The following is a 24,145-nucleotide window of genomic DNA, read 5'->3' as shown; positions in this document are numbered from 1 at the left end:
TCTCCCCGCAACAGTTAGCAACCAGCTCGCGTTTGTGATAACGCTAGCAAAAGAGACCAGCTCTAGCCTCGTGACAGCGTTACAGACCGGGAGCAAACCAGGGTTGAAGTGTCGAACAATACTGAGGTGAACAACACCAACAACAAGGCCGCGAAGAAGCAATGTCGGCGCAGAGCACGCCACACTTCAGCAAAGAGCAGTCCGTCGGCAACAACAGATAAGACAAGGGAGAAAGTGAGCTCGGTAGCTGCACAGCCAGCTCCAGCTTTGTTGAACCAGCCCTCCCCCTAGCACCAGAGATACTCTTAGCCCCAAGGTCAAAAGCTTTCAAGACACCTGCATTGGAAACGTATGATGGGAGCTCTGACCCCAACGACCACGTCGACAGTTTCCAGTCCCTGATGTTACTAGCTAGAGCGGATGAAGCAAGCTTGTGTATGGTGTTTTTAACAACGTTTAGAGGTACAGCCAGGACGTGGTACAGAAACTTACAATCGGGCTCGATCAAGAGTTGGACACAGTTCGTAGACCTATTCATTGCCCACTTCATCACAAGTAAGAAGTGCCAGAAGTCCACAAAGAGCCTTCTGAACGTGGTTCAACGGGAGAACGATTTAATCCGTAGCTACATCAAGAGGTTTAATGTAGAATGTTTACAAATTCCCAGCCTCAACAGAGTCGTGCAGTTTACTGCGGCCCAGAAGGGAGTCTGACACGTCGAGTTTCATTGGCACCTTGAGTTGCACCCTCCGAAGATAATGGAGAAGTTCCTCAATGATGCCGACAAGTTCATTCAGGCGGAGGAAGCCCTCAAGTCCTAGTTAGAGATACAATAGGGCGAGAAGACAAAGGTACCAGCAGCAGCAAGCACCGACAACATAAGAGCAAGTCTCCAAAGCAAAGTAAATCCCCACATAGGCGAAGTAAATCACCGAGAAAGCCATCACCTCAGGGTTCTAGGTCAGGTCAGCAATCTAGGACCTCTCCAATTCAAAGGTCCAGCAACACCCCCCTAAATGCGAAGAGGGGTGAAATTTTGATGGCGATCAAGGATTCCAGCTATGTCAAGTGGCCACCAAGGCCGAGGTGATGAACAAGGCCATCCTCTGTGAACTAAAATCTCGCTTACCGCGAGCTAAGGGTTTGTGGGTGGACGAGCTGCCTAGTGTCCTTTGGGCCTACAAGACGACCATCAAGACTGCAACAGGCAAGACATCATTCAACTTGATTACGGGACGGAGGCCGTCATCCCAGTCGAGATCAAAGTACCGACCTTATGACTAAAGGCGTATGACGAGGAGACCAACGGCGACGAGCTCCGGACAAACCTCGACCTGATTGAAGAGGTATGTGACATGGCCTACATCTGGACTGCGGTCTACCAACAACGGGTAGCTCGGTATTACAACGCCCAAGTCAAAAGACGCCAATTCCCAGTTGGCGACCTTGCACTTCAGAAGGTAATGGTACCTGAGCCCAGCGTGGGTAAGCTCGGACCGAATTGGGAAGGTCCGTACAGAGTGAGACAGGTTTTCGGCGAAGGCACCTACGAGCTCGAGAGGTTAGAAGGGAGGCAAGTACCCCGTGGTTAGAACATCAATAACTTGAGGAGATACTACTTGTGAGCTCGAGAGTAAGACATCCGCAAGATTTCTTTAAGTCCAGAAGATCAATGAGCTGGTCAAGCCGCATGCCAGCTAAAAGTTATAATGGAGAGTGGACTACGAGTCGCTCCCAACGCCCAAGGGCTACCATGCCGAGCTAATAAGTGACCTCGGTGCCAATATAAGACCCAATAGCTTCTAAGCATGGGCAACAAACAAATCCTACTCACGCCTCATCGGTGTGCAAGCAGGTTGGGCCCATATCCTATAGTGTCTGCTCACCTCGGCTTACATTGACTTTGGGTTATTCTTAACTATGCCTAATTCGACAGCTCAGCACCTCGGAGTAACCTATACTTAGAAAAAAATTTTGCACTACAAAGTAGATCATGGTACACAAGGTAATAGAAGGGAAGGCATTTCATTACTTAGCAGCAAAAAAGAGTTCTTGTACAATCATCAAAAGAGAGAGAGAGAGAGAGAGAGAGAAGGAAACTAAAGCCGAGCTCAGAGGCTCGATGTGCACCATAGTTACAAGGGGATCCAAGAAAAGAGGCAAAACATCAGCCTTCATAAGGCTCCTCACCCTCACCTTCTTCTGAGTCCATGGGATCTAGGGCCGGCTCCACCTCCATCACATCAGTAGCTACAGCAGCCTCATCGGTCTCAACGACCTCGCTAACTGTGGCGTCCGAACTTTTCTCTGCTACTCCCTCGTCGAGTTCGTCGTTGCTCTCCTCAGAGTCCAAATTTTGGTCAACTTCTAAGACCATTTCTGAGGTGATTTCAATTGTGGTGATGGCTCCGAGGTTGAGCTCAAGGAACTCGCATTTCATCAACCACCTACATAATTTGAAGCCCCTACGGTAGGCATTCGAGCCGACCTCTTCCCTCATCTGACGATACTCTGGCGAACTCTTATATGTAGCAGCCACAGCAGCCCCAACATCCTTGATATCATCGAAGAGAATGGACTTGCATTCAGCATTAGCGATCTTCAGCTCCTCGACCTCCCTCTTCATCTCTGCGGCCTCCCTTCTTGAGTCCTCGGCCTCCTTTGACAGTTGCTGGTTCAGCTCCTTCATAGCACGCACCTCACCCTCTTGCTTTTGTGCCTGGTCGACAACTTGCATCATACACATTTGGCAATCCATAACTTGAGTCTCAACACGACTAATCTTCGCCTCGGTAGCCAATGCTCTCTTCAAATGCTACTTGGACTGTTGGTCAAGTGAGTGGATCATGGAATTCACCTGCGAGAAAAGAAAAGCACAAATTTTCTCTAAGTATTGAGAAGAGAAATAATCCGACGAGAAGGATTCAGAAGGAAGACATACCACCATACAACCACCAACAGCCTTTGCTGCAAGATGGCCAACTAGTAACCTGGCGTACTTAGAGACCTCCTCAGGGAAGGTTGCGTCCCTACTCTTGAGAAGACTAGTCCAAGCATTCATGACACTCAAAACCACCTCGAGGCCTTCACTAGAGGAGCCTGCCCCAGGAGTGGTGACCTGAGGTGTGAGAGCTCGGACTGGCTCAGGCTGGTGTAGCGAAGTCTCCCTGCCTAGGTCCTCCTCGATCAAGTTGATTACTGGGGGGTCCTCAGGCATTGTGGGAGTGGCGGGCTCGACGGCAGGCTTGGAAAAGGTTTCAGCAATGGGCTCGTGGGATGAACCACCCTCAGGACTTCTTTCTCTTCTTCCCCTTCTTCATCCCAGAGAAGAGGTTGGTAGTAGGAATATCCGACATAATACCTGCGGGAAACAAGTATCCAATTAGCCAAAGATGGGTGTGTGCATGTCGAGATGGTGACCTACCCGGAGCACTCAGCCCGACCTTGACAAGTTTTTCCTCGGTCAGAAAATCCTCTAACTTTAAACCAAGCCACACCCAAGAGCGGATCTCTTTCTTCGCCTTCCTATAAAGCTTATCCCCATGGTCGCTAATGGTCGTCCTCTAGTGCGTCAGGAACAGCCACCCCCCAGCAACAGTAACAAAGAAGTATCGTCTCTTCCAGGCTGGGACTTTGTTGGGGTACTCATGCAAGACCTTGTACCCAAGTCGATGAGAGATATAGTAACTACATTTTTCTAATCCTAGAAGGCCGGCGGGGTTCTTCTTGATCGAGTAGATCGAACTAAAGATGTCTAAGTTCAAAGGCCTATTATAGTCATGGAAGAGGGAAATGGTCCCGATGATGGTGCAAACTAAATTGGGGTGGAGTTGATCTATGGTGATGTCAAAGAACTTAATGACCTCGATGATGAAAGGGTGAAGCGGGAAGCTTATCCCGATGACAAGCTGCTCTTCAAAGACCACGATCTCGTCGTGATCATGGTCCCAAGGATACCCTTCTAAGGGGATACTCCAGCCATGGTCATCGGGGAATTTGTAATGGGCAGCTAGTGCCTAAAGCCTCTCTGTCGTCATGGTGGAAGGACTGAACTGGTCTGGGCCTCGAGAAGGACAAGGGTGGTGGGAACTCGAAGCCTTTTTTTCCAAAAGCTTGTTGCTCCTTAACCGAAGTGGCCTCCTCGGCCAAGCTGGACTCAAAAATATGTGTCGACATGGCTACCTTGGCAAGACACCTCGGCCCCAGTGGACTCACTACTTGCGTCAAACAAACTACTAGTGCTAACACTAGACATCACGAACTGAAGGAAAAGAAATGGACAAGGAATGAAGGTGACTTACCTAAAAGGAGAGGAAGGAACAACCTCGGAACAAGACGAAAACCACTGACCTGGATTAGCGTGCGAGCTCCAAATCGCAGACTCAAAACAAACAAGGCGAATGGGACCCAAAGGCCCCCATTTATATCCAGGATAGTCAATCTCGAACAACTGTTCGATTTGACAGTTCTCGGCAAAACTAGCCAGACGACTCCCAAGGCCGAAATTAGTTGAGCGCGTGTTTTGATGTCTGCGGGCCACACGTTCCTGATATATGATCTGGTTTTATGGTCGAGCCGACCGGGTCAACACGATCTAATTGCCGGATTGGACCTCGATCGGAAAAGAGACCGAGCAAAACTCACCTAAGCTCATCATAACCTCCTCGCATCGGGTCAGGACCTCTGACACAGGGAACGGGGGGCAATTGATGAGGGGTGATTTGGCCCGACCTAGTAAACAGAGGACACGTGGACACGACCTGCTGCATAAACTATGATTATGCGCTTGCTACCATCTCAACACCACATGTTACCTCAGAGGGCCAAGCCACCTCGGGTGTCTCGAGCACCTCGGCAATGACCGAGGTCCAAGCAGCTCGGGATTGCCCAACCTACCGAGGCGACACGTTCAGACTTCTAAAAGCATGCCAGTCATCTCTGAGCTCTTCGGGATCACGCCACACAACCGTAGGTCTTATTCTCATCCCACCTAGATCGGACGAACACGATAGGCCTTATCAATTAGCACGTTATCCACCTCCAGGGGCAGAACGAACTCCTAATGGCGTAGGTTGAGGATCTCGGATGTGTTTCGCAAGACCCACAACAGGTCGGCAGCTCATCTATATAAGGGCATCAATCCCTGAGACCCAGGTACGCGTGATTATTTGCTTACTAGTTCTCACATTTACAAGCTTTCAGCTCACACACAGCCAGTTACTGACTTAAGCATCGGAGTGACCATGCTGGGTTAGCCACCCCGGGTTCTTTGAGCTTTCCTCTTCTTGCAGTTCGACCCACCAGCTAGGCAACCGACGTTCAAGCTGCCATCCAACTAGGAGCGACCAGATCGCGCACCATCATTAAGCAAAAGCTAAATAATAGAAACACATAAGAGTATACAATTGTTTTATATTTTTTAATTTTTAAATAATTAATAATTATTTATATTTTGAGTTCGAAAATGGTATAGAAAAGATATGATATCTGAAAATTTTTTGACCAATCAACTGGTATCATAAACGTGATAGCCAATATATAGGTGTTATTTATCAAAATTCATGGGTGGATTTCCATTGGTCAAAACTCTTTTGGTACCATATCTTTCCTGCATCATAGATTTTTCCTTAGATTTTCTCTTTTATACTAATATTAGTAATTTTTTACAACACAAAAATAATAATAATTAATTTCAACTAGCGTTGTTCATCATATTGATGAAACCAACTAACTCAAATCGAGTTGGTCAATTTCTATTATTTCTAACTGGCTTTGGTTCAACAATTTTCCAACCTAACCATGTTAGATCAGTTTCACTTTGACCATTTGTAAAGCGACCAAAATTGAATAACCTGACCAAATATATTTTATATTTTTAATATAATTTTTTAATACGGGAAAGTGGGAAATTTCCCATATTTCTGAGTCTTAAATATTTTATATCATGTATTTAATTTTCAAATTTATTTTTCAAGTTTAAATCTTTTGAACCAACTAACTAAATCGAAAATCGACTCAAACTTATACACAACCTAAGTTGGGCAAGTTTCACTAATGGTCCGTTGGTTTCGAGTAGGGGTGCAAATGGATCAGATCATGATCCGATCCTATATTCTTGGATTCAAATAGCCCCATTTCAAATCTTTGGATTGGATCAGACAATAGGATCCGACCAGAAATCTGATCAAATTCAAATCACCCAGCCCCTATATGATTTGATAAGATTTGATTTGATATGTATGTTATTTATTTATATAAATATATATAACACACACAGATATGTTACTTATTTATTCATTCATAAATATATTATTTATATTGCATTTTTGTAAATGTGTTATATTATTTATTTTTTATAAAAGAAACATGTATATAGATGATGAAAATAGTTGAAAAGATACTTCTAGTTTTTGTTTTTCTTTATTTAAATTATTATATTTTATTTTCATTTTAATAATTTATTAATTTTTATAAAATCAAATTGGATCAGAGCATATCCGAAAATCTGACTTCCTCATCGGATTCAAATTCATATCCATGTGTATCATATCTGCAATCTATAAATAACAGTATTGGATCGAATTCAAATATACCCTAATTCGAATCTGATCCAATCTATTTGTATCCCTAGTTTCGGGTGACCAACTCCCCAACCTAACCAAGTTGATTTGGTTGGCCGAACAGCTTATAACCAAATAGAACTAGCCAACACTCCTAATTTTAGCTAAATTCACAGTCTAATCTCTAATAAATAAAAATAGTTTAATCTCTAATAATTATTGAAAATTTATAGCAAAAATACAAATTATTGAAAATATATTGGTAATAAAAATACAATGTATACAATAATTACAAAAATACAATAAATACAGTAAGTACAATAAATTAAACTTGAAAAGTTAAACAACAATAGTTTAATCTCTATATTGAAATCTTTTTGTTAAATAACAAAGCAAAAATAGATTTATACATAATTATTGAAAATATATTTATCACAAAAAACAATAAATAATTACTTGAAATAAAACAAATATTGATTTTATTATATATAAATATAAATTAAGATTTTAAAATAGTTATTAATAAACTTTAATTGTTTGAAAGTTATTGTCTAGAATTATCAATTGATATAGGCGAAATTAGTTATTTACAATATTATTTAGTTGTTTAAATAATATCATTATTTAAATTTTAAAATATTAACTATTTATTGAATTTAATAATCCACAAAATTATAATTTATACTATTATTATATAATTTCGTTATTAATTTTGTAAAATATTAAACTATTATTGATTTTAATGTTATGTTATAATTATTTTTCTAATTTTAAGAAGTTTTTTAAAATTATTACATAATTTCATTATTTTAACTATTTAAAATCTAGTTATGTTAAATATTTCTTTAGTTAAAATATCTACATAATATTAAATATTTAAAAATTTTAATTATTTGATTTTTATTTATTTTAAAGTTATTACATTATATTAAATATTTTGTTATATAAGTTGATGTAGGGTGATTTGGCCCGACCTAGTAATAGGGGGACACGTGGACATGACCTAACTACAGGATGACAACTCAGTCCGACGCACCAAGTCTGCAACGAATCGAGCTCGGATAACAAGTCCACCTCGGGACAAGTTCACCTCGGAGCACGATCGCATCAGGACCACCTCGGTCCCAAGGCACTTCGGCATTCATACCAGGTCGGATCCAAAGGGCACTAGCTTGGGTAATACTGATCGACCACTGCTTGGCAACCCCGAAGATCTCACGACCAGATTCCACGCCTTACGGGATCACGCCTCGTAACAGCTAGCATTATCTCCCCCGTCCGATTCGGACAGAAGTGATGAATCTTATCAGTTAGTAGCGTTATCCCCAATTAACGCGGAAACGAACCTCATCGTAATGAGGATCCCGGAACCGCTCCGCGAAACCCGCGAAGGCTCCACTATATAAAGGCTCCACCCCTTGGGGTGAAAGGTACGTGTAATCTCTGCTCTCTAGCTCTCTTGCATTCTAAGCTATTATCAGCTCGCAACCAAGTACTGACTTAAGCATCAGAGTGACCTCGCCGGGTAAGCAACCCCGGGTTCTTTGATTCGCATTTTGCATATCAACTGAGTCTGTTGTTTACTAGAAGCCAGATCAACTCCAGCTAGGAGGAGCCGGGTTGCGCTACATCATAAGTATTTACCAATTTTAATATCTTGTTATTTTAGATATTTAGTTATTGAAATATTTAAATAATATTTTATTTTCTTAATGTTAAATATTTATTTATTTGAATAACATTTAAATTGAATAATCTGGAAATCAATAATTTATATTTTTATTACATAATTTATTTGAATAACATTTAAATTGAAATCTAGAAAACAATAATTTTGTAAAAATATAAAATTGTTAATAATATGAATAATATCAAAGCTATTATAACTATTTTTTGTGTTTTTAATAAATATTTTAAAGTTATTATATAATTTCGTGAGAATATTAAACAATTTTTAATTTTTTTTTAATTCAAACTTTCTTTATATAGATATAGATAAAAAGTGGGGGAGAGGATAAATAGGATTAGAGATAATTTAGGAGAGAAATCTCTATTAAATTGGAGATAATTTAGGAGAAAGTGAAGGATAGTAGGGGAGGTGGTTTAGGAGAAATTTTAGGAGATGATATTATTTAGGTTATTGGAAAACGAGAGAGAGAGAGAGAGATTTTAGGTAATTTTTATGGGGAAGGAGAGCATCTCATTTGTTGTTTAAAAATGACATGAAATAAAAACATAGAAAATTTCTTCACTATTGTGTTTTAGTGTGTGTGTGTGTGTGTCTATATATATATATAGTAGTCCAACACAAGGTTCAAAGTATCGATATGCCCGATACAGCGGTAGGGGTGTATCGAGCAAATCGGTACTGCTTTTTATTGCTTTTTTTTTCACAACTGGTTTAGGGCACCTCCACCTCCTGAACCGATCAGACCCCCGATACACCCACTATAGGGGCGTATCAGAGGGGTCTCGAAATGATACGTATCAGCCGATATGGGCCAATACCTGTCAATACTTTGAACCTTGGTCCAACATGTAGGATTCAAACAATGCCAATCTGATCACACTCTCTTTGTGAAGTGATGTCAAGAAAGGTGGTCTAGGCTTCAGACATTTTGGCTTGGTCAACAAAGCACTCATAATGAAGATTGCTTGGCATTTCTTAAAGGAAAATAACTCTTTGTGGGCCCAGGTTCTCCATGCAAAATATCTTCCAAATGGTTCTTTCTGGTGTCAGAAGAAAAAATCAGGTGATTCATCTCTTTGGATTGCTATTCTTGATTGCATAAATGACTTAATTAAAGGGTGTAAGTGGGTTATCTGTAACGGGTGGAATGTTAACATTTTTTATGATCCTTGGCTGCCAAACGGTCTTATTGATAAACCTGCAACTTGAAACCAGCCCATAAACATGGTGGCTACTATTATAGATCAGCACTCTCATAATTGGAGTAATGTTGTGTACACATAGGGTTTCAATGAGGCTGTTAATATGATTTTGAGAACTGGTATCCCTTCTACTTCTCATTCCCATGGGGATACCCTGGTTTGGACTTTAACTCCCCATGGTAACTACACCTGTAATTCGGGATACAAACTTATTTCCAATTCTCCAGAATCTTCACACTCTATGTGGGTTTGTCCAGGAGTGAGTTGGAAATCTTTTGGAAGATAAAATTCATCCTACCCAGAATAAAAACCTTTGTTTGGTGCTATTCCAAAGGAGCCCTTCTTGTGTCTACTGGCCTTGCCAAGAGATCGAATTACATTGATCCCACCTGCAGACTTTGCCATGAAGATCCAAAAACTTTGGACCACTTATTTTTCCACTGCCCAATGGTTCAACCAATTTGGTTTGCCTCATCCATGGGTTTGTGAGTCAACATTTGCAATGGTCAAGGTTTTCTTTTCTGGTTAGAGGAATGGAGGAAAATGAATAACATTATTAAAGAGGAGTCCAATCTCTCCCTATTTACTAGAGGCACTGTTCTTATGTGATATATTTGGAAGGCTAGATGTCAAACCTATTTTAATGGGAAGCCATTCACTCATTCAGCCGTTCTCATTCCCTATAATGCCCACCTTGGAGACTTGGTGAAAATGCATGAAAGACCCTTGTTAACCCAACCATAAAACTTAGGATTTGCTTCTCCTTCTTCTCTTCAAAGAACCTCATTAGTTTGGATCAAACCTCCTCATTTGCACATTAAAATCAATACTGATGGAGCATGGTCTCCATCAAAAGTTGCAGTCGGTGTCATTGCTCGAGATGAATTTGGATCACTCCTAGTTGTCAAAGCCTTGTTGGTGAAGAGTTCTTCTCCCATTGAATCTAAATTTAAAGCAATTCTAGAGGGTCTTTGACTAGCAAAATCTTTCATCTTTGACCCGATTATCATAGAAAGTGATGATAAAGTTGCTATTCAAGTTCTCTTTGGATCTAGAACCCCCTTGGAGTTCGTTGCTAGTTGCCTTGGATTGTAAAACCATCCCAAAATCCTTCTCATCCTGTGCTCAGTATCACACCCCTCGGTCTTGTAATAGAGCAGCCCATGGGCTTGCCCAATTTGCTCTAAGACAAAACCGATCATTTACTTGGTCCTCTATTCTATATTGTATCCGATCTATTATTTTGGATGAGATGCAACCTCCAAGTTGAAAGTTAAATAAAGCTCTTGCCCTATGGCTTCAAAAAAAAAAAAAAAAAAAAGTGATGTCAAGAATAGGTTGTTGTGTTGATGTATGTGGATGATATCATTATTATAGGAATTTGGAGCTCAGAAATATAAATGTTGAAGTTGAAGTGAGATCTGGGTCTACTAAAGTATTTTCTTGGAATTGAAGTTGCTCGCTCAAAAAATGGCATCTTCATTTCTCAGAGGAAATACACCCTTAATCTTTTATAAGACATAGGCAAGTTAGGTGCAAAGCCAGTAGATACTCCCATGGATGTCGACCATAAATTGGGTGATTGTGATGGCAAACCTCTGAAAGATGTGAAACAATTTCAAAGGTTAGTGGGAAGGTTGCTTTATTTGTCTATGACCCGTCCAGACAGGGTCCTAACTTCTGAGCCAAGTCATGCATTCCCCTAAGAGACCACACATAGAGACAATAAAGAGGATTCTTAGGTATTTGAAACAATATCAAAGAACAAATCTACTATTTAATAAACATAATCACTTGAAGGTGTATGTCTATACAGATGTTGATTGGGCAGGTGTTGTGGATGATAGGAAGTCCACAAGTGAGTACTGCACATTTATGGGAGGAAATCTAATAACATGGAGAAATAAAAAAAAAAGTGTAGTAGCAAGGTCAAGTGTTGAAGCAGAGTATATGGTTATGGCTCACGGAGTGGCTGAAGTATTTTGGCCAAAAAACCTTCTAGGGGAATTTGGAGTTACTGTTCACAATCATGTCTCATTACTGTGACAATTAGGCAATCATAAACATTGCCATTAATTCAGTCTTGTACAAGAGGACCAAATACTTCATAAGGGAAAAATTAGAAAAATGTGATATTTGGATTCCTTATGTCAACTCCAATAACTAGCTGATGTTCTCACAAAAGGGCTTCCAATATTCAAGTCACAATGAATTGTAACAAATTGAGCATGATAGATATATTCAGCCCAACTTGAAGGGGAGTGTTGTTAGTGTTACTCTTTATATTTGTTGTTAGCTTGTTTTTTTCTTCTTTTAATTAAATTATTATTAGGGTGTGCGACCAAGGGTATAAGTGTAATCTTACTTCTTTTATTTTGTGTTATGTTATTATAAATGAGAAGTTGGGTGCCGCCAGCAATACTTTTGACTCCCAAACTGTCTTTCCCTCTCTAGTCTTCTCTTCTCTCTCTCTCTCTTCTAGAAAGAAATCAGCCTTCAAGTCTAGACAATTAAAATAATTAATTAGACTCTAATTTGATCTCATTCAGCAAAAAGGTTGTTTATTCTTCTTTACCCTAGGACATAAAATTCGACAAAATTATATCAAGAACAAAAATTTTGAACCAGAGACGACCTAAGAGAGCGGCTAGAAATATTAATGAATGGATGAAATTTTTCCCCAAGTCTTTATTTGTAGATAATTTGAACCTTACCCATCAAAATATTGCCACTTGTAATATCATTTTTCTCCATCTACAGTCAATGGTCTACAGTCTACATTTGATGAAAATGGAATTGATATTTTGTTCCCAGGTATAAGAACAGTTAATGACTTAATTCTGATCTCAATTTGCTTCGGCTGTCAACTGTCATGCTTCTTTGATTAATAATCAGCACGGTTCTCAATTTATCTGTTCATGGGAAATAGAAGGGAAAATCACTTGGTCCACCACAAATACAATGACAATCAATTTTACTGCTGTTCTAGAATTCTTGTATCAGTTTCAGTTGTTCTAGAATCCTTGGATTCAAATAATGCTTGACCCAAGAGTTGCATGACCTAGTCAGAATCGTAGATGTTGAAGTAGAATCAGTGAGTCAAGAAACTACATATCTCGAATAAATTTTGGTGTATATCTCCCCTTTTCTAGAAGTCATTGATCATTGCACAACTGGAGAAGGATCGCTCATGGAAGTCTTGAATCTTGACCAAGAAACTGTTAGTATTTGTAACAGGGGAGAAAATTGGTAACAGTGACCAAATCCAGAAAGAGCCATGAAAAATCAAACAAAATTTACAAGCCATTTTAGGGCTCTGCTAACCAAAAATAAATAGGAAGAGGGATTGAAACCAAACAAATTTACACAAAATTTGGTTCTATGTACAAGGGCCATATATTTTTTCTTCCTTTTACTTTCATATTTACACTTTTACTGTTATCCGTAGAACTAAATTATCTAAATAGCATCTTGAGCTCTTCAATCCTGGCTGTTCTAACTTCCTGATCAGTGAGGGCCCCTGCAATCATGCGCTGTTTCCTCGCTTGAACCTGTTGCAGGCGCTCCTCCACAGTGTCCTGCCCATTGCATCATATCCATTATTTCATGAACACAATACAATACATAAGATAAAAACATGACAACGGAATATCACTTGTAGTTTTTCCAAACAATAGTCTGGCTTGCCTTTCTGAAACGTATTGCCAGTCTATTTTGATGGATATTGCAGAGAATTCAGAGACAAGAACCTTACCTTAACAATGAATCTTCTTACACAAACCCTGCGCTTTTGCCCAATTCGATGAATTCGCATTATTGCCTGCTCCTCAACTGCTGGGTTCCACCATGGATCCTATTTATTGAAGAAACAGAAATTATTGAAACCAAAAATGAAAATAAAGAAAACCCAAAAATGTAGTACATCAGGTAATATCATATTAAAATCGTCCATTCGCCTCATGAAGATGAAGAGAAGGTTGCATTTACCATTAGAAAGACATTAGATGCTGCAGTCAGATTTAGGCCTACACCTCCTGCTTTTAACGACATTAGTAGCACCTGAAATGTAAGAGACTAAGGATCAGTATTGACAAAAACTTGAAATAATGAAGCAATAGTCTTATTTTCCAAGGCAAAGAAATCCTCAGATTGGGGAAAGAGACAAAAGCTAAGCATGCTGAGTATGAACCCTGTTGGAGAAACATAGAAACAAAGAGGTAAAAAATAATAACAGCTTACCCTTCTTTCATTGGTCTCACTGAACTCCCTCAATACCCTTTCCCTCTGCTTCTGGCTCAATTTTCCGTCGAACCTCAAAAATCCAATTCCTTTCTTCCTTAAAGGGATCTCCAGTACATCAAAAAATGAAGTCCACTGACTAAAAATGATGCTCTTTTCACCAGGACCCTTACGACGTATATGCTCCAAGCAATCAAGGAGCTTTGAAACCTTGCATGACTCTTTCCAGTTTTTCTCAATATCAACCCGGAAACGATTTTCTGATGGACACGTAATGAGTTCATTCTTCTTCAACGGCATCCTACAAATTGGACAGAGCCCATTTGATGGGGTCCGCCAGCTCGAAAGGAGGCACTCTCTGCACATCCGGTGTGCACATGGAGTCAGCACAGGATCATCTGCATACTCCAGGCAGATGGGACACTCAGTGTTTTCTCCTCGCCTGATGCCCTCAACAACCTCTTCCACATAAGCTCGAGTGGGGAGCATCTGGTTTGGGTTGGCAAAATCAGAATTGATCTCAAGAAACCGCCTCGCGAGCTTATTCAAGTCTGCATACTGTTGAGAATCACCCCGGCTGCAGATTTACAAAAAGCATTAAGAACAAGAAAATGTGAGATCATAATCTACATTTTGCCAAAAACTGTAAATCCAAATAACCTCATAACGAGAAATGGATGATTGCAGCACTGCCTCAACCGAAGTAGCAGCTCAAGAATAGACGCATAGTTATGGAGAACCTTTCCTTGTGCCACGAACTGGTCAAATTGGACCTGTTTCAATGGTAAGCTTTCATTAGCAGTGAAGACACAAGCCTAGGACCCAAGTGGCAAGTGCAAAACTAAACCTATTGAGAGTAACCGATGAAACAATTAGTTTGTAAGCTCTTCTGTGACTGTTGTAACAAATTGCATGTTTGAACTCTAAAATAAAAATAGAAAGATGAAATTCATTAAAATGAATTTTGTATGCCACTAACCTTGGACCTCTTGAAGAGTGCTTCATAGAAATCTCGTTCAGCTTCAGACTGTTCACACTCAATGGTTTTAATGTCAACTGGAGGGAGAACAAGAATGGGCCTGAACCACACACATTTAAACCATCAAAAGGTATCGAAGGATGTATTCTCTTTTGACCAAGTGAAATATAAAGAAACTATTAGGCCTACCTTCCTTCTTTGTCTTTTGTTTCCTTAGTCCTCCTCAACATCAATGGCCTTAGGATAGCCTTAATCAATTTCAGCCCTCTTTCATCTCCAGATTCATAAGGCCTTTGAATTAACTTGTGCCACCTAAAATTAGGTAAACAAAAATAAGGACAATAACAGAAAGAGGAAACAATTAATTGATCTTGCAAGCTTGTTACTCTGCTGGTTAAATATGTAACACTTTTTTCTTGGTTTTACAGTACACAGGTGAATATTTCATGTAATATTGGATTTTTTAAAGCACATACCATGCCCAGTTGCACCATGGCTCAACATGCAGGAAGCGTAAAAGGCTGTAGAGGTCCTCCAAGTTATTCTGCAACAATTGGAAACAAGAAATTTCCCCGAGTAATAAGAACTAGAATGCACAGAAGCCCCATGGATCATACCTTCAACCAGCAAAAATAAAATACCAATAAAGGAAGTACACAAACCTGCAAAGGAGTACCCGTAAGGCACCACCTGCAATGTGCATTCAGTTCAAAGGCTGCCAGAGCACCTAGTGTCCTTGAGGATTTAATAGTATGTGCCTCATCAAGCACTACCCTAAACCACTGTACTTTGTGAAAAATGCTTTCATTTGAATCCTGAATTAGATGATATGTGATTATGTTAAAACCAAGCAGTGGAAAAACTTGAAATTAAGTCAAAAAATGAAAATAAATGAATAATAGCTTAAGATAGATTTCTTACATTTTTGTAAGCGACAGTTAAGACTCCATATGTCGTTAAGACCACATCATAGCCTGAAAGCACTTTTGGGTCATTGGTCCTATCCCCACCATAGTGCACAAAAATTGAAAGAGATTCTGGCTCTGAATGGGTTTCAATTTCATCCTGCGGTTTGAAAAGTGATTTGAAAACTTGCCATCAAACAAGTTTGCAAGAAAGTAAGGTTTATCTAATGCTCTATCAAGGTAACCATTATTTGTGTGACTTATAATAGCATCAAATACTCGGGAAAAAAATATCGAATATAGATTAAAATGAAAAATCATTGAACTGGTGGAAAACCTCACCTTCCATTGGCCTAACAAAGCCATAGGACAAACGATAAGGGTGCCAGCCTTCACTGTTGCTGGGGCTTTTGTTTTAAACGTTTTGTTACTTCTGTTTGTTTTTTCATAATTAGCCGCAGTATCCGTGACCATGAAATCTTCTTCATCATCAGGTTTTCCTCTGCCTCGATTTGCAAGTATTAATGCAATTGTCATCACCGTTTTTCCAAGTCCCATAGCATCTGCTAAAATCTGTAAAAATTGCCACCTGGTAAGTTAATAACTAGACAACAGAACATTCCATTAGGCTGTCTGTGGTTTGATAGAAAATAAAGGAGTAGACAATTAGAGGGAAGGCTCTCAAGGAATATCAAAAAAATTGCTAAGAGCTCTCCAACTTTCTGTTCCTCTCTTGTTTTCTATCCAATCAATCATAGCCTTAAAGAAAGAACAAATAATGCACACAGAAATTAGATAAGATGGCTCTGCGGAAACTAACCCCTCCTCTAGCCATTTTGGTTGCACTGGGAAATTGTGTAGTAGCTTCACCTGAGAAATTGTTAACATAGATTGCAGATGCTCTCCTGGTCAAAAGCAGGTTTGCTTAAATTAAATGCCTTAAGAAAGCAGTTTAACTTGACTAGAGATACTACTTTATGTTGTGAATAAAAGAACCTCTTTAGTAGCTTACTTATCACATATACGGTAGGCTGACCAACATGGATGAAGTGTTTTGGCCGCTTGCTCAACATCAATTCCCTTCTCTGCTTCTGTCATCCAATAAAGAGCTTGTTTCTGATATGGCCTTAGATCACACGTGAGTGTTTTTGGAGGATCCATTTCCTACATAATTTCCAAAGAGAAAACAATAAAAAAATTATGACCAAATAAGTTCATCAAAAGAAACTAATGGTCCATTAAAATAATGACCATCTAAAACCTGGATCGAAATGAATCATTCACTGTCTTGTACCTCCAAATTGTATGTATCTGCAGTACCAACAAGCTTATTTAGAGCTGACTCTGAGATAACTTGTTCATCGTTACTTTGCTCAGGATGTTGGTCCCCCTTTTTTCGTTTCAAAAGAGGAAAGAGTGGTGCAGTTTCATCTGAATCACCCTGATATCAAGGAAATTTCAGATTCAGTATCTAAATTAAGAAGTCAAGTATGCATAATTAGAACATGCAGAAAAAAGGCCAACCTATAAAGGTATGAAGATCATATCAATTGGGTAAATTATATAATTAGCAGATTCAAGAAGTGTTGTAATGTTGACTTATATACCTCTAGGTTTAAGGAACGTTTTCGATTGTCAAGATCCTCCGGGGTAAATTCTGCCTGGTTAAAGAAAATCACAGAAACAACAAAAAAAAATCATTATCATATAAGTTTACATAATCCTCTACAACACCAGGAGGGGATAAAGGTAGAAAGAGAAATAGAAATGCAGGGGGAAACCTTCTGATATGGCTTAATTTTCAGCAATTTGAAAAGAGCAGGAAGAGGATAAAGAGTAGAGTCGAAGTGTGGAAGAACTTCTAACTTCCATGAAGACTTATCACCCTCAGTAAAAATAGAACTGTGAATGTAAAAGCTGCAAAATCAGAACACCACGAAGCAAATATTTTTCAATTGAAATCAGCTGGCGTAGTCAATCAAAATTCAGAAATAAATGAAATTAGACGAAAACCATATGTAAGGAAAGGGGGGAAGGATTACAATCTTAGAAGCAATTAACAATCAGGATTTTACCTTACGTACAGTACGATTTCTTGCATCAAATTAAGGTTTTCTGGCGTAGCTATACATCGACCACAAACCTTAACCTTTGAAGAATTTACAAGGGGAATTACGATTCTAGCCCAATCCATTGGCAGCCTCCCAATCTAGTAAAATACATCAGCTCCAATGTTCAGAATGAGACAAGTACATAATCATCACTAAATGAAGACAAATATGCTCAGAAAGTAAAATACGAGTAAAACACACCTCTCCATTTTGCTTGGTCGAGAAGCGAACAATTTCAGAGACCGCAGCAGCCGCCCTGTTGCTAACCCATTGCCTCTCGTAATTCCTTCTGTCAGAAGGAAATGCAAAATGGACTATCTCATTGAACTGCAGTTTCCTCCCTTTGCACGTTGAGAGACCCACCACAGTAGTCCTTCCCACCAAAAACCAATCTGGCTCTTCGGGAAACTCCCCATCCTCCACTGGAACTGAAACTATCATTTCTTTCTTCACTTTACTACCCTGGAATGGACGAGGATGAGCAGGAAGGCGGGTATTTGCTGATGTTTCTTTCCTGGGTATCACTGGTTCAACTCGATGGGCACGCACTGGCTCTTTCTTCATGGAGGCTTTATCCTGAAGACCCATATCGAGTTCCTCATCTTTAATTATGATAACATCCCCTTTCGGTACCAACGCCAGAGCCATGTCCGACGTCGCTGTTTCTTCCTTTACTGATACCTTATTTTCGAAACTTGTATCAGGTTTCTCTTCTTTTACTACTAGTATCGCTTCCGACACCTTGACAGGATCGACTTCCATCGGTGCCTCATTTTGGGAACCCATATCAGGTTCCTCATTTACTCTGATCATCACCCCCAACTCCTTAACAGGGTCCGCTTTCATATGCACTTCATTCTCGAAACCCATATCAGGTTTCTCCTCCTTTACTCTTGTCGCCAACTCCAACCCCTTAGCAGGGACAATTTCTGTTGACGATTCACTTGCAAGAACCATATCGAGATTCTCCTCCTTCACTCTAATCTTGGGATCCAACCCTTTAACAGGATCATCTTGGCTGGAATCTTCAGATCCCTCTTGCTTTATCTGGGTAGAAATCCGAGCTCCAGTGATAGTGAGAGTCCGCTTTACAGTAATAGAAGGTGCGATAAACCCCGGCGTATTGAGAATGACCTTAATGGCTGCATTTACGCTGTTGCCGCAGACTGAAAGAGCACGGAGAATATCAGATTCCAGCACATTATCTCCGACGATTGATCTAACTGTTGCAATGTACTCCTTTTCTCCGGCGACTACCATCGCCATCTCCCTAACTAGTATTAGGAAAGACGGAACCTTCGAAGTTAGCGGCCACAAGAAAACCGATCTCCCTAACTAGTATTAGCTGAACTACGAGATGCCTCCTACAAAATATAAACAGAGAGGCGATTGAAACAGAGAGACGAAGAAGATGAAAAAAGAGAAAAATCAAGTTTTAGAGAAACAAACCGAGGGAATGATAGATAATCGAGGTTGTCTGGCTTTGTATTTAATAGCAAAGCGAATTTTGGCGCGAAGAGAAGAGGGGGCTTTGTTCAATTTCCCGGTTTTCTTCTGTTTTTCCACTTTTTCTGGGGCGAAAGCTCGGTAAATTAAGATCGTAAATGTTATAGAACTATAAATCCGAGCCGTCGGATTTGTTGTTGATTTTCTCGTGAATCTCTTACCACGAAGGTCATTGGCCAGGATGGCCTTTTTAAATGTTTAACCGTGCAAAATGAGTAAGCTTTTTTCCCGCGCTTTTAACCGTTTCCTCTGTTTGAGTTTTTTTTTTTTTTTGGCGGTAATTGTCCCAGGCTGCCTGCGGAAAAATTTGTTCCATATTTGGTTTCAGTGTTGCCTTTTACTATTTTCGCTTACGTGTCAGAGTGCAGACCGTTTGATTCATTTGCCAGCTTAAAAAACACCAAAATTAGTGATTTACAGTACAATTTTGACCATCACAACCACATAAGAGGTTGATAGCCGAGGCTTTTGAGATAGGGCTGCATAAGGATCGGATCAAATTCGGAAGGGTGCCTCGGAATCCGAACCGAAAAAGATCAGATATATCCGATTTTAATACAAAGTACAAACTGTAAAAAATAATAATAATAATAAGAACCTCCTATACTTTGTTTTGGGACAAAAACCCCCTTATACTGTGACCGTGAGACAAAGACCTCCTTTTGTTAATTTTCTGTTGAAGATTGGTTTCAGTCATTGCAAGGCTTGTTCAAACACTATTCGAACAGCTTTTCCGCGAAACATTTCTGTACTTTTATGTTTTATTTCATAGGGAAATATTCTCAATGCAAGGCTATGATGGTTGTTTGAACGGGTCTTACGGTGACTGAATCCCATCACTTCTGTTGAAATCTACCATTGAAATATTTTTTAATCCCCATGCTATCCTAGTAATAATTATTTGGACAATTACGAGAAAACACTGTTCATCTTTCCCGATCTCTCCGTTTCTCTCCCCCTGATCTCTCTTCCTCTCCATCCCCTTTCTCTCCTCCCGCTTTCCTCTGTTTTCCGTTACTCTTGGCCATAGCTGCCACAACTCGTTAAAGTGGTTAATTGGGATATACCCCCCTCGTCTGGCTTCTTCTCTCTCTCTATTCCTTCTTCTTCCTCTTTCTTTCTTTCTTTTTTTTTTTTTCTTCGTTTTCTTCTTCCCCTAGTACAAGGGGTCTTTGATGTGCAGCTGGATTCAATTCTGTGTTCTCAGAGCTTTTGCTTTCAGGATATCCAAGCTCCCATTTGCAGCTCTATGAATGGTCTGGTTCTGACAAAATTCATCACACTTCAAATTATATTTTCTTTAAAAACATGGTAAAGATACAACAAAATATCAATCAGAAAATATCATCACCAAATCAGGTGGTTAAGTGGTCTTATTGGTTTGGTCCTTCTCAACAGTTCCGGGCAGTTTTCAACGTAATGTGGTTTCGGAATCTGGAGAAATCCGACAGGGTTCAGACATTTTCAATCCAATGCTAATATATAATCTGATTTTCACACCACTAGTTTGGAATGACACATACAAGAGAATATTTTTCAGGTAATGACACATGTAGTAAAAGCAAGTAGAAAAAAAGCAGTTGTAGAAATCAGAAACCACCCGTGATTATCACATCATGAACTCTGTCACCATGGATAAAACTCTGTTCATTATCTTCTACCTTGAGACTGAACTGGTTATATTCAAAGAAAAAGCAAGAAAAAGCATGAAATATGATAAAAGGAGACAGTAACTGAAAACAAAGAAAAAACTAGACAATAATATGTTTCAAATCTAAAGGTAGGAGACAATGACTTTGTATGTGTTTGGAACCATGTATGTTTATTGACTAAACATTTTGTACTTTATTTGTTTGATAAACTGAGAAAAGCAACAATAAACCTGTTTATCGACACTTAGGTGCCATTAGGCACCACATCAAATAGTGAATAAACGCCTACCCATTGGGGGAAGTGCTAAAATTAAGTTTTTCCCAATGATAGGCATGCACATAAACCAAAGCCTACATTTGCAAATCCCCATGTGTACGGATTCACATAATAGGGGAAATGTTGAAGTGGCACCTATATGGCAGCATTTATTTAATAAACACCCTCTTTATTAGTCTAGAATCTCAAACACCTCAACCGGTTCAGTTTCAAAGTAGAAAACAACGAACGATGTCTTCTTTTGAAGGGTAGTCTTGACATTTTCGACATATAACTGACGGATGGTTAACGACAAGGACCAACTTGACACTTTTTGAAAATTTAGCTATTGCAGTGACGCATTTGAAAGTTTGGGTACTAACTTGACACTACCCCTGAAGTTTAGGGTACTAAAGAGGAATTTTCCCTTTAATTAATAAATAAATGTTTAAAATGGGTGGTGGCAAAACCAATTGACGTTGTGTGTGGGAGGAGCCAATGAGAGAGTTATCTTGTTGTTGCATCTCGTAGTATTTGCATCAGTTTTTAGTCGGATCATCAAGCTTGAATATTCTATTTTTCCTTTTCAAGTTCTTAATCGCTAAAAACTAATGCTTACATGTACTTATTTTTGTATGTAGCAATTTTAATGATGATGATAATAATAATAATTATAATAATTTACATTATTTTATATTTTTATATGTATATAATTATTTATATTTTAAGATTTCTCTATTATTATTCATGGAAAAAAATTATGATGCTTTGAAGACATGATACCGAATAGGCTTTGACCAATCACAGCCCTCCAAGAATTTAAAACCCACCCGATTGCCAACTTCATAGTGGAACCCTTTTATTTAATATGAGGAACATATGATAATAGAGATCAAGAGTGAGTAAATGGGTCAGCTCTTCCCTTAGATTATCAAGTAGGTCCCAATTCCATGTTCTTGGAACCATCTCCCATCCAAGCCATTTCCAATGTTTGAGAGCTTATCCTACCTGAACCAACACAGAGATCCATGTTTGATTGGCTTTGGTACAAATTACTTAATTGACATTAGTTTAACTAGGGCCTTGGTGAAACCAAATTTACCCAACCTTAGAACCAAGTGTTTTTTTATAATTTTCTTATATTTTTTATACTTTGTTTGTTTTCATCTATTGTTATTATTATTTACACATTTAACATAACAGGTTGAATTATTGACTTGTTATCAAATAGGAAATAATTAATTTTTTGTTAGTTTTAAATTTGTATTTTATTTATACATCAATAAAAACAATTATTCATTGTGACACTTATTTTTTTAATATGACCAAATAATATAAGAGTCAATGGAAATGGGAATTAATGCCCTAAATACAAGACTTAATGAGAGGGAATTGCATGAGGACAAATGTAGTTCAAATTACATTTTACACATTCACAATTGGAGGGACCAAATTCAAAAATAAGGGTATTCTAATCAATAATATTATTCCATGAATGTTAATGGGAGTTAATACCTTAAACACGTGACTTAATTAGAAGGATTTGAATAAGGAGAAAATTAGTTGTTCAAATTACATTTATGTCATTACAATGAATGATGGACCAAATTTTAAAAAATTGGGTATTTTAGTCAAACAAAAATTCCACACTCTCATTCACACTTTTAATAGCAGTAATTAATATTCATATGTATATAATAAGTAATGTAAATGAATATATGTAATATTTACAAAACTTAAATTATAATGATAAATTTTGAACTATATATTATAATAATCTACACATTAAAATTACTCAATTAACATACATATTTTAATTATTATTATCGAGTAAACTTGATAATTCTATATGTAACTATGTTATATTAGTAATTCTCCATTGTACATTAGCATAATTTAATAATTAATATGTATTACCATATTAAGCTAAGTAGTATATTTGTATAGCATACATTTACTATAAGCATAACTTGACATTTAATGATAACAAAGTTATACACTCCATCATAGTATTGTCAATATATAATTATTTAAAGCACAATAGATTACTAATGACTATGTGATGTTATCTAGGTTGTTTGTGGGTTGTGTTTTATTTGTTGAAATTAAATGACTATATGGATTTGAAATGTAAAATGTTTACAATATATTGTCATCCAAGGTCAAGGCTTTGGATGGTAAAAATAAAATATAGCAAGCAATATATTAATATTTGTATAGGAATATGTTTTGTGGGTAAACCATATAATTGTTATTGGCCTTGGAACCGATCTCGACCTCAGAAATCTGAAATATCTATTTAAAATAAATAAAAAGTTGGGATAAGTAAATTGCACTCCATCTTATAAATCTGAAATTACAGTCCCCTCATAGTCTACTAGTAGCCCCCCTATATAAACCGTATAATCTTTGTGGATTTGGCATCGATCCACGGTCAGGATTTATCCCACTTGTACAGTGGGGCTAAGATTTACGAGGTATAATAAACGATAAAACCCCTAAAAATTTATGGATAATAATATATCTAGTCTAATAAAATAAAACAATAAATAATCATAGCCATTAGGCAATAAAGTGAAAGAGGGAGAGATGACTTTTGTCATTGTATTTTTGTTTTATATAGTGGAACAATTGTAGATAGTTAAATAATAGTTAATTGAATTTAATAAATAAATAAATTTAGCAAAATAAATGAGATAAATAGATAATCAAGTGAGAGAGTAAATATATACATGATTCTATGTCTTACTTTACTAGCAATAATAATTTGTTAGATCATTAAATTATTAACTAATTAAATAATTTAGTAAAACAAGTAAATAAATAAATAAATATTTATGTATTATTAATACAAGACTGGTAAATGCTATTTCAAATTAATTAACTAATTAATTACTTTAGTGTTGTTAATGGGTCTGGCTAAACTATTGAGCTACTGAGCCCATGAACAGGTTTAGCCCGGTTCGTGGCCCGAACCGACTTGGCTCGCAGACCAGCCCAGTCTGCAGCACGACATAGGCTCATGTGGGCTCGGGCTAAAATTCA

At 38.3% G+C, this 24,145-nt stretch overlaps 1 protein-coding gene across 1 annotated transcript; it reads right to left on the bottom strand.

The window, feature by feature from the left end:
* Positions 1-12,649: 12,649 nt before the first annotated feature.
* LOC104610057 (Helicase protein with RING/U-box domain-containing protein) lies at positions 12,650-19,274 on the bottom strand. The gene is made up of 19 exons (XM_010276520.2): positions 19,136-19,274; positions 17,888-19,050; positions 17,651-17,784; positions 17,357-17,492; positions 17,183-17,236; positions 16,870-17,016; positions 16,588-16,739; positions 16,396-16,480; positions 15,918-16,148; positions 15,592-15,735; positions 15,333-15,485; positions 15,147-15,214; positions 14,860-14,982; positions 14,671-14,770; positions 14,352-14,464; positions 13,692-14,268; positions 13,440-13,511; positions 13,207-13,305; positions 12,650-13,030 (listed from the first exon to the last, which is right to left on the bottom strand). The coding sequence occupies exons 2-19, from the start codon at positions 18,950-18,952 to the stop codon at positions 12,908-12,910; spliced, it is 3,576 nt and encodes a 1,191-aa protein (XP_010274822.2). The 5' UTR covers positions 18,953-19,050; positions 19,136-19,274; the 3' UTR covers positions 12,650-12,907.
* Positions 19,275-24,145: the final 4,871 nt, after the last annotated feature.

The sequence above is a fragment of the Nelumbo nucifera genome, chromosome 1 (genome assembly GCF_055504915.1).
Source record: "Nelumbo nucifera cultivar China Antique chromosome 1, China Antique-T2T, whole genome shotgun sequence".
NCBI lineage: Eukaryota > Viridiplantae > Streptophyta > Magnoliopsida > Proteales > Nelumbonaceae > Nelumbo > Nelumbo nucifera.
This window is presented reverse-complemented; position numbering and strand designations above follow the sequence as displayed.

Bases quoted from the DNA above. Each gene is read 5' to 3' on its own strand.
- LOC104610057 (XM_010276520.2), bottom strand. From the start codon at position 18,952: ATGGCGATGGTAGTCGCCGGAGAAAAGGAGTACATTGCAACAGTTAGA. The intron at 17,785-17,887 runs GTGTGTTTTACT...GTATTTTACTAG, and splicing joins CGACCAAGCAAAATGGAGAG to ATTGGGAGGCTGCCAATGGA. The intron at 17,237-17,356 runs GTTTCCCCCTGC...TTCTTTAACCAG, and splicing joins AAATTAAGCCATATCAGAAG to GCAGAATTTACCCCGGAGGA.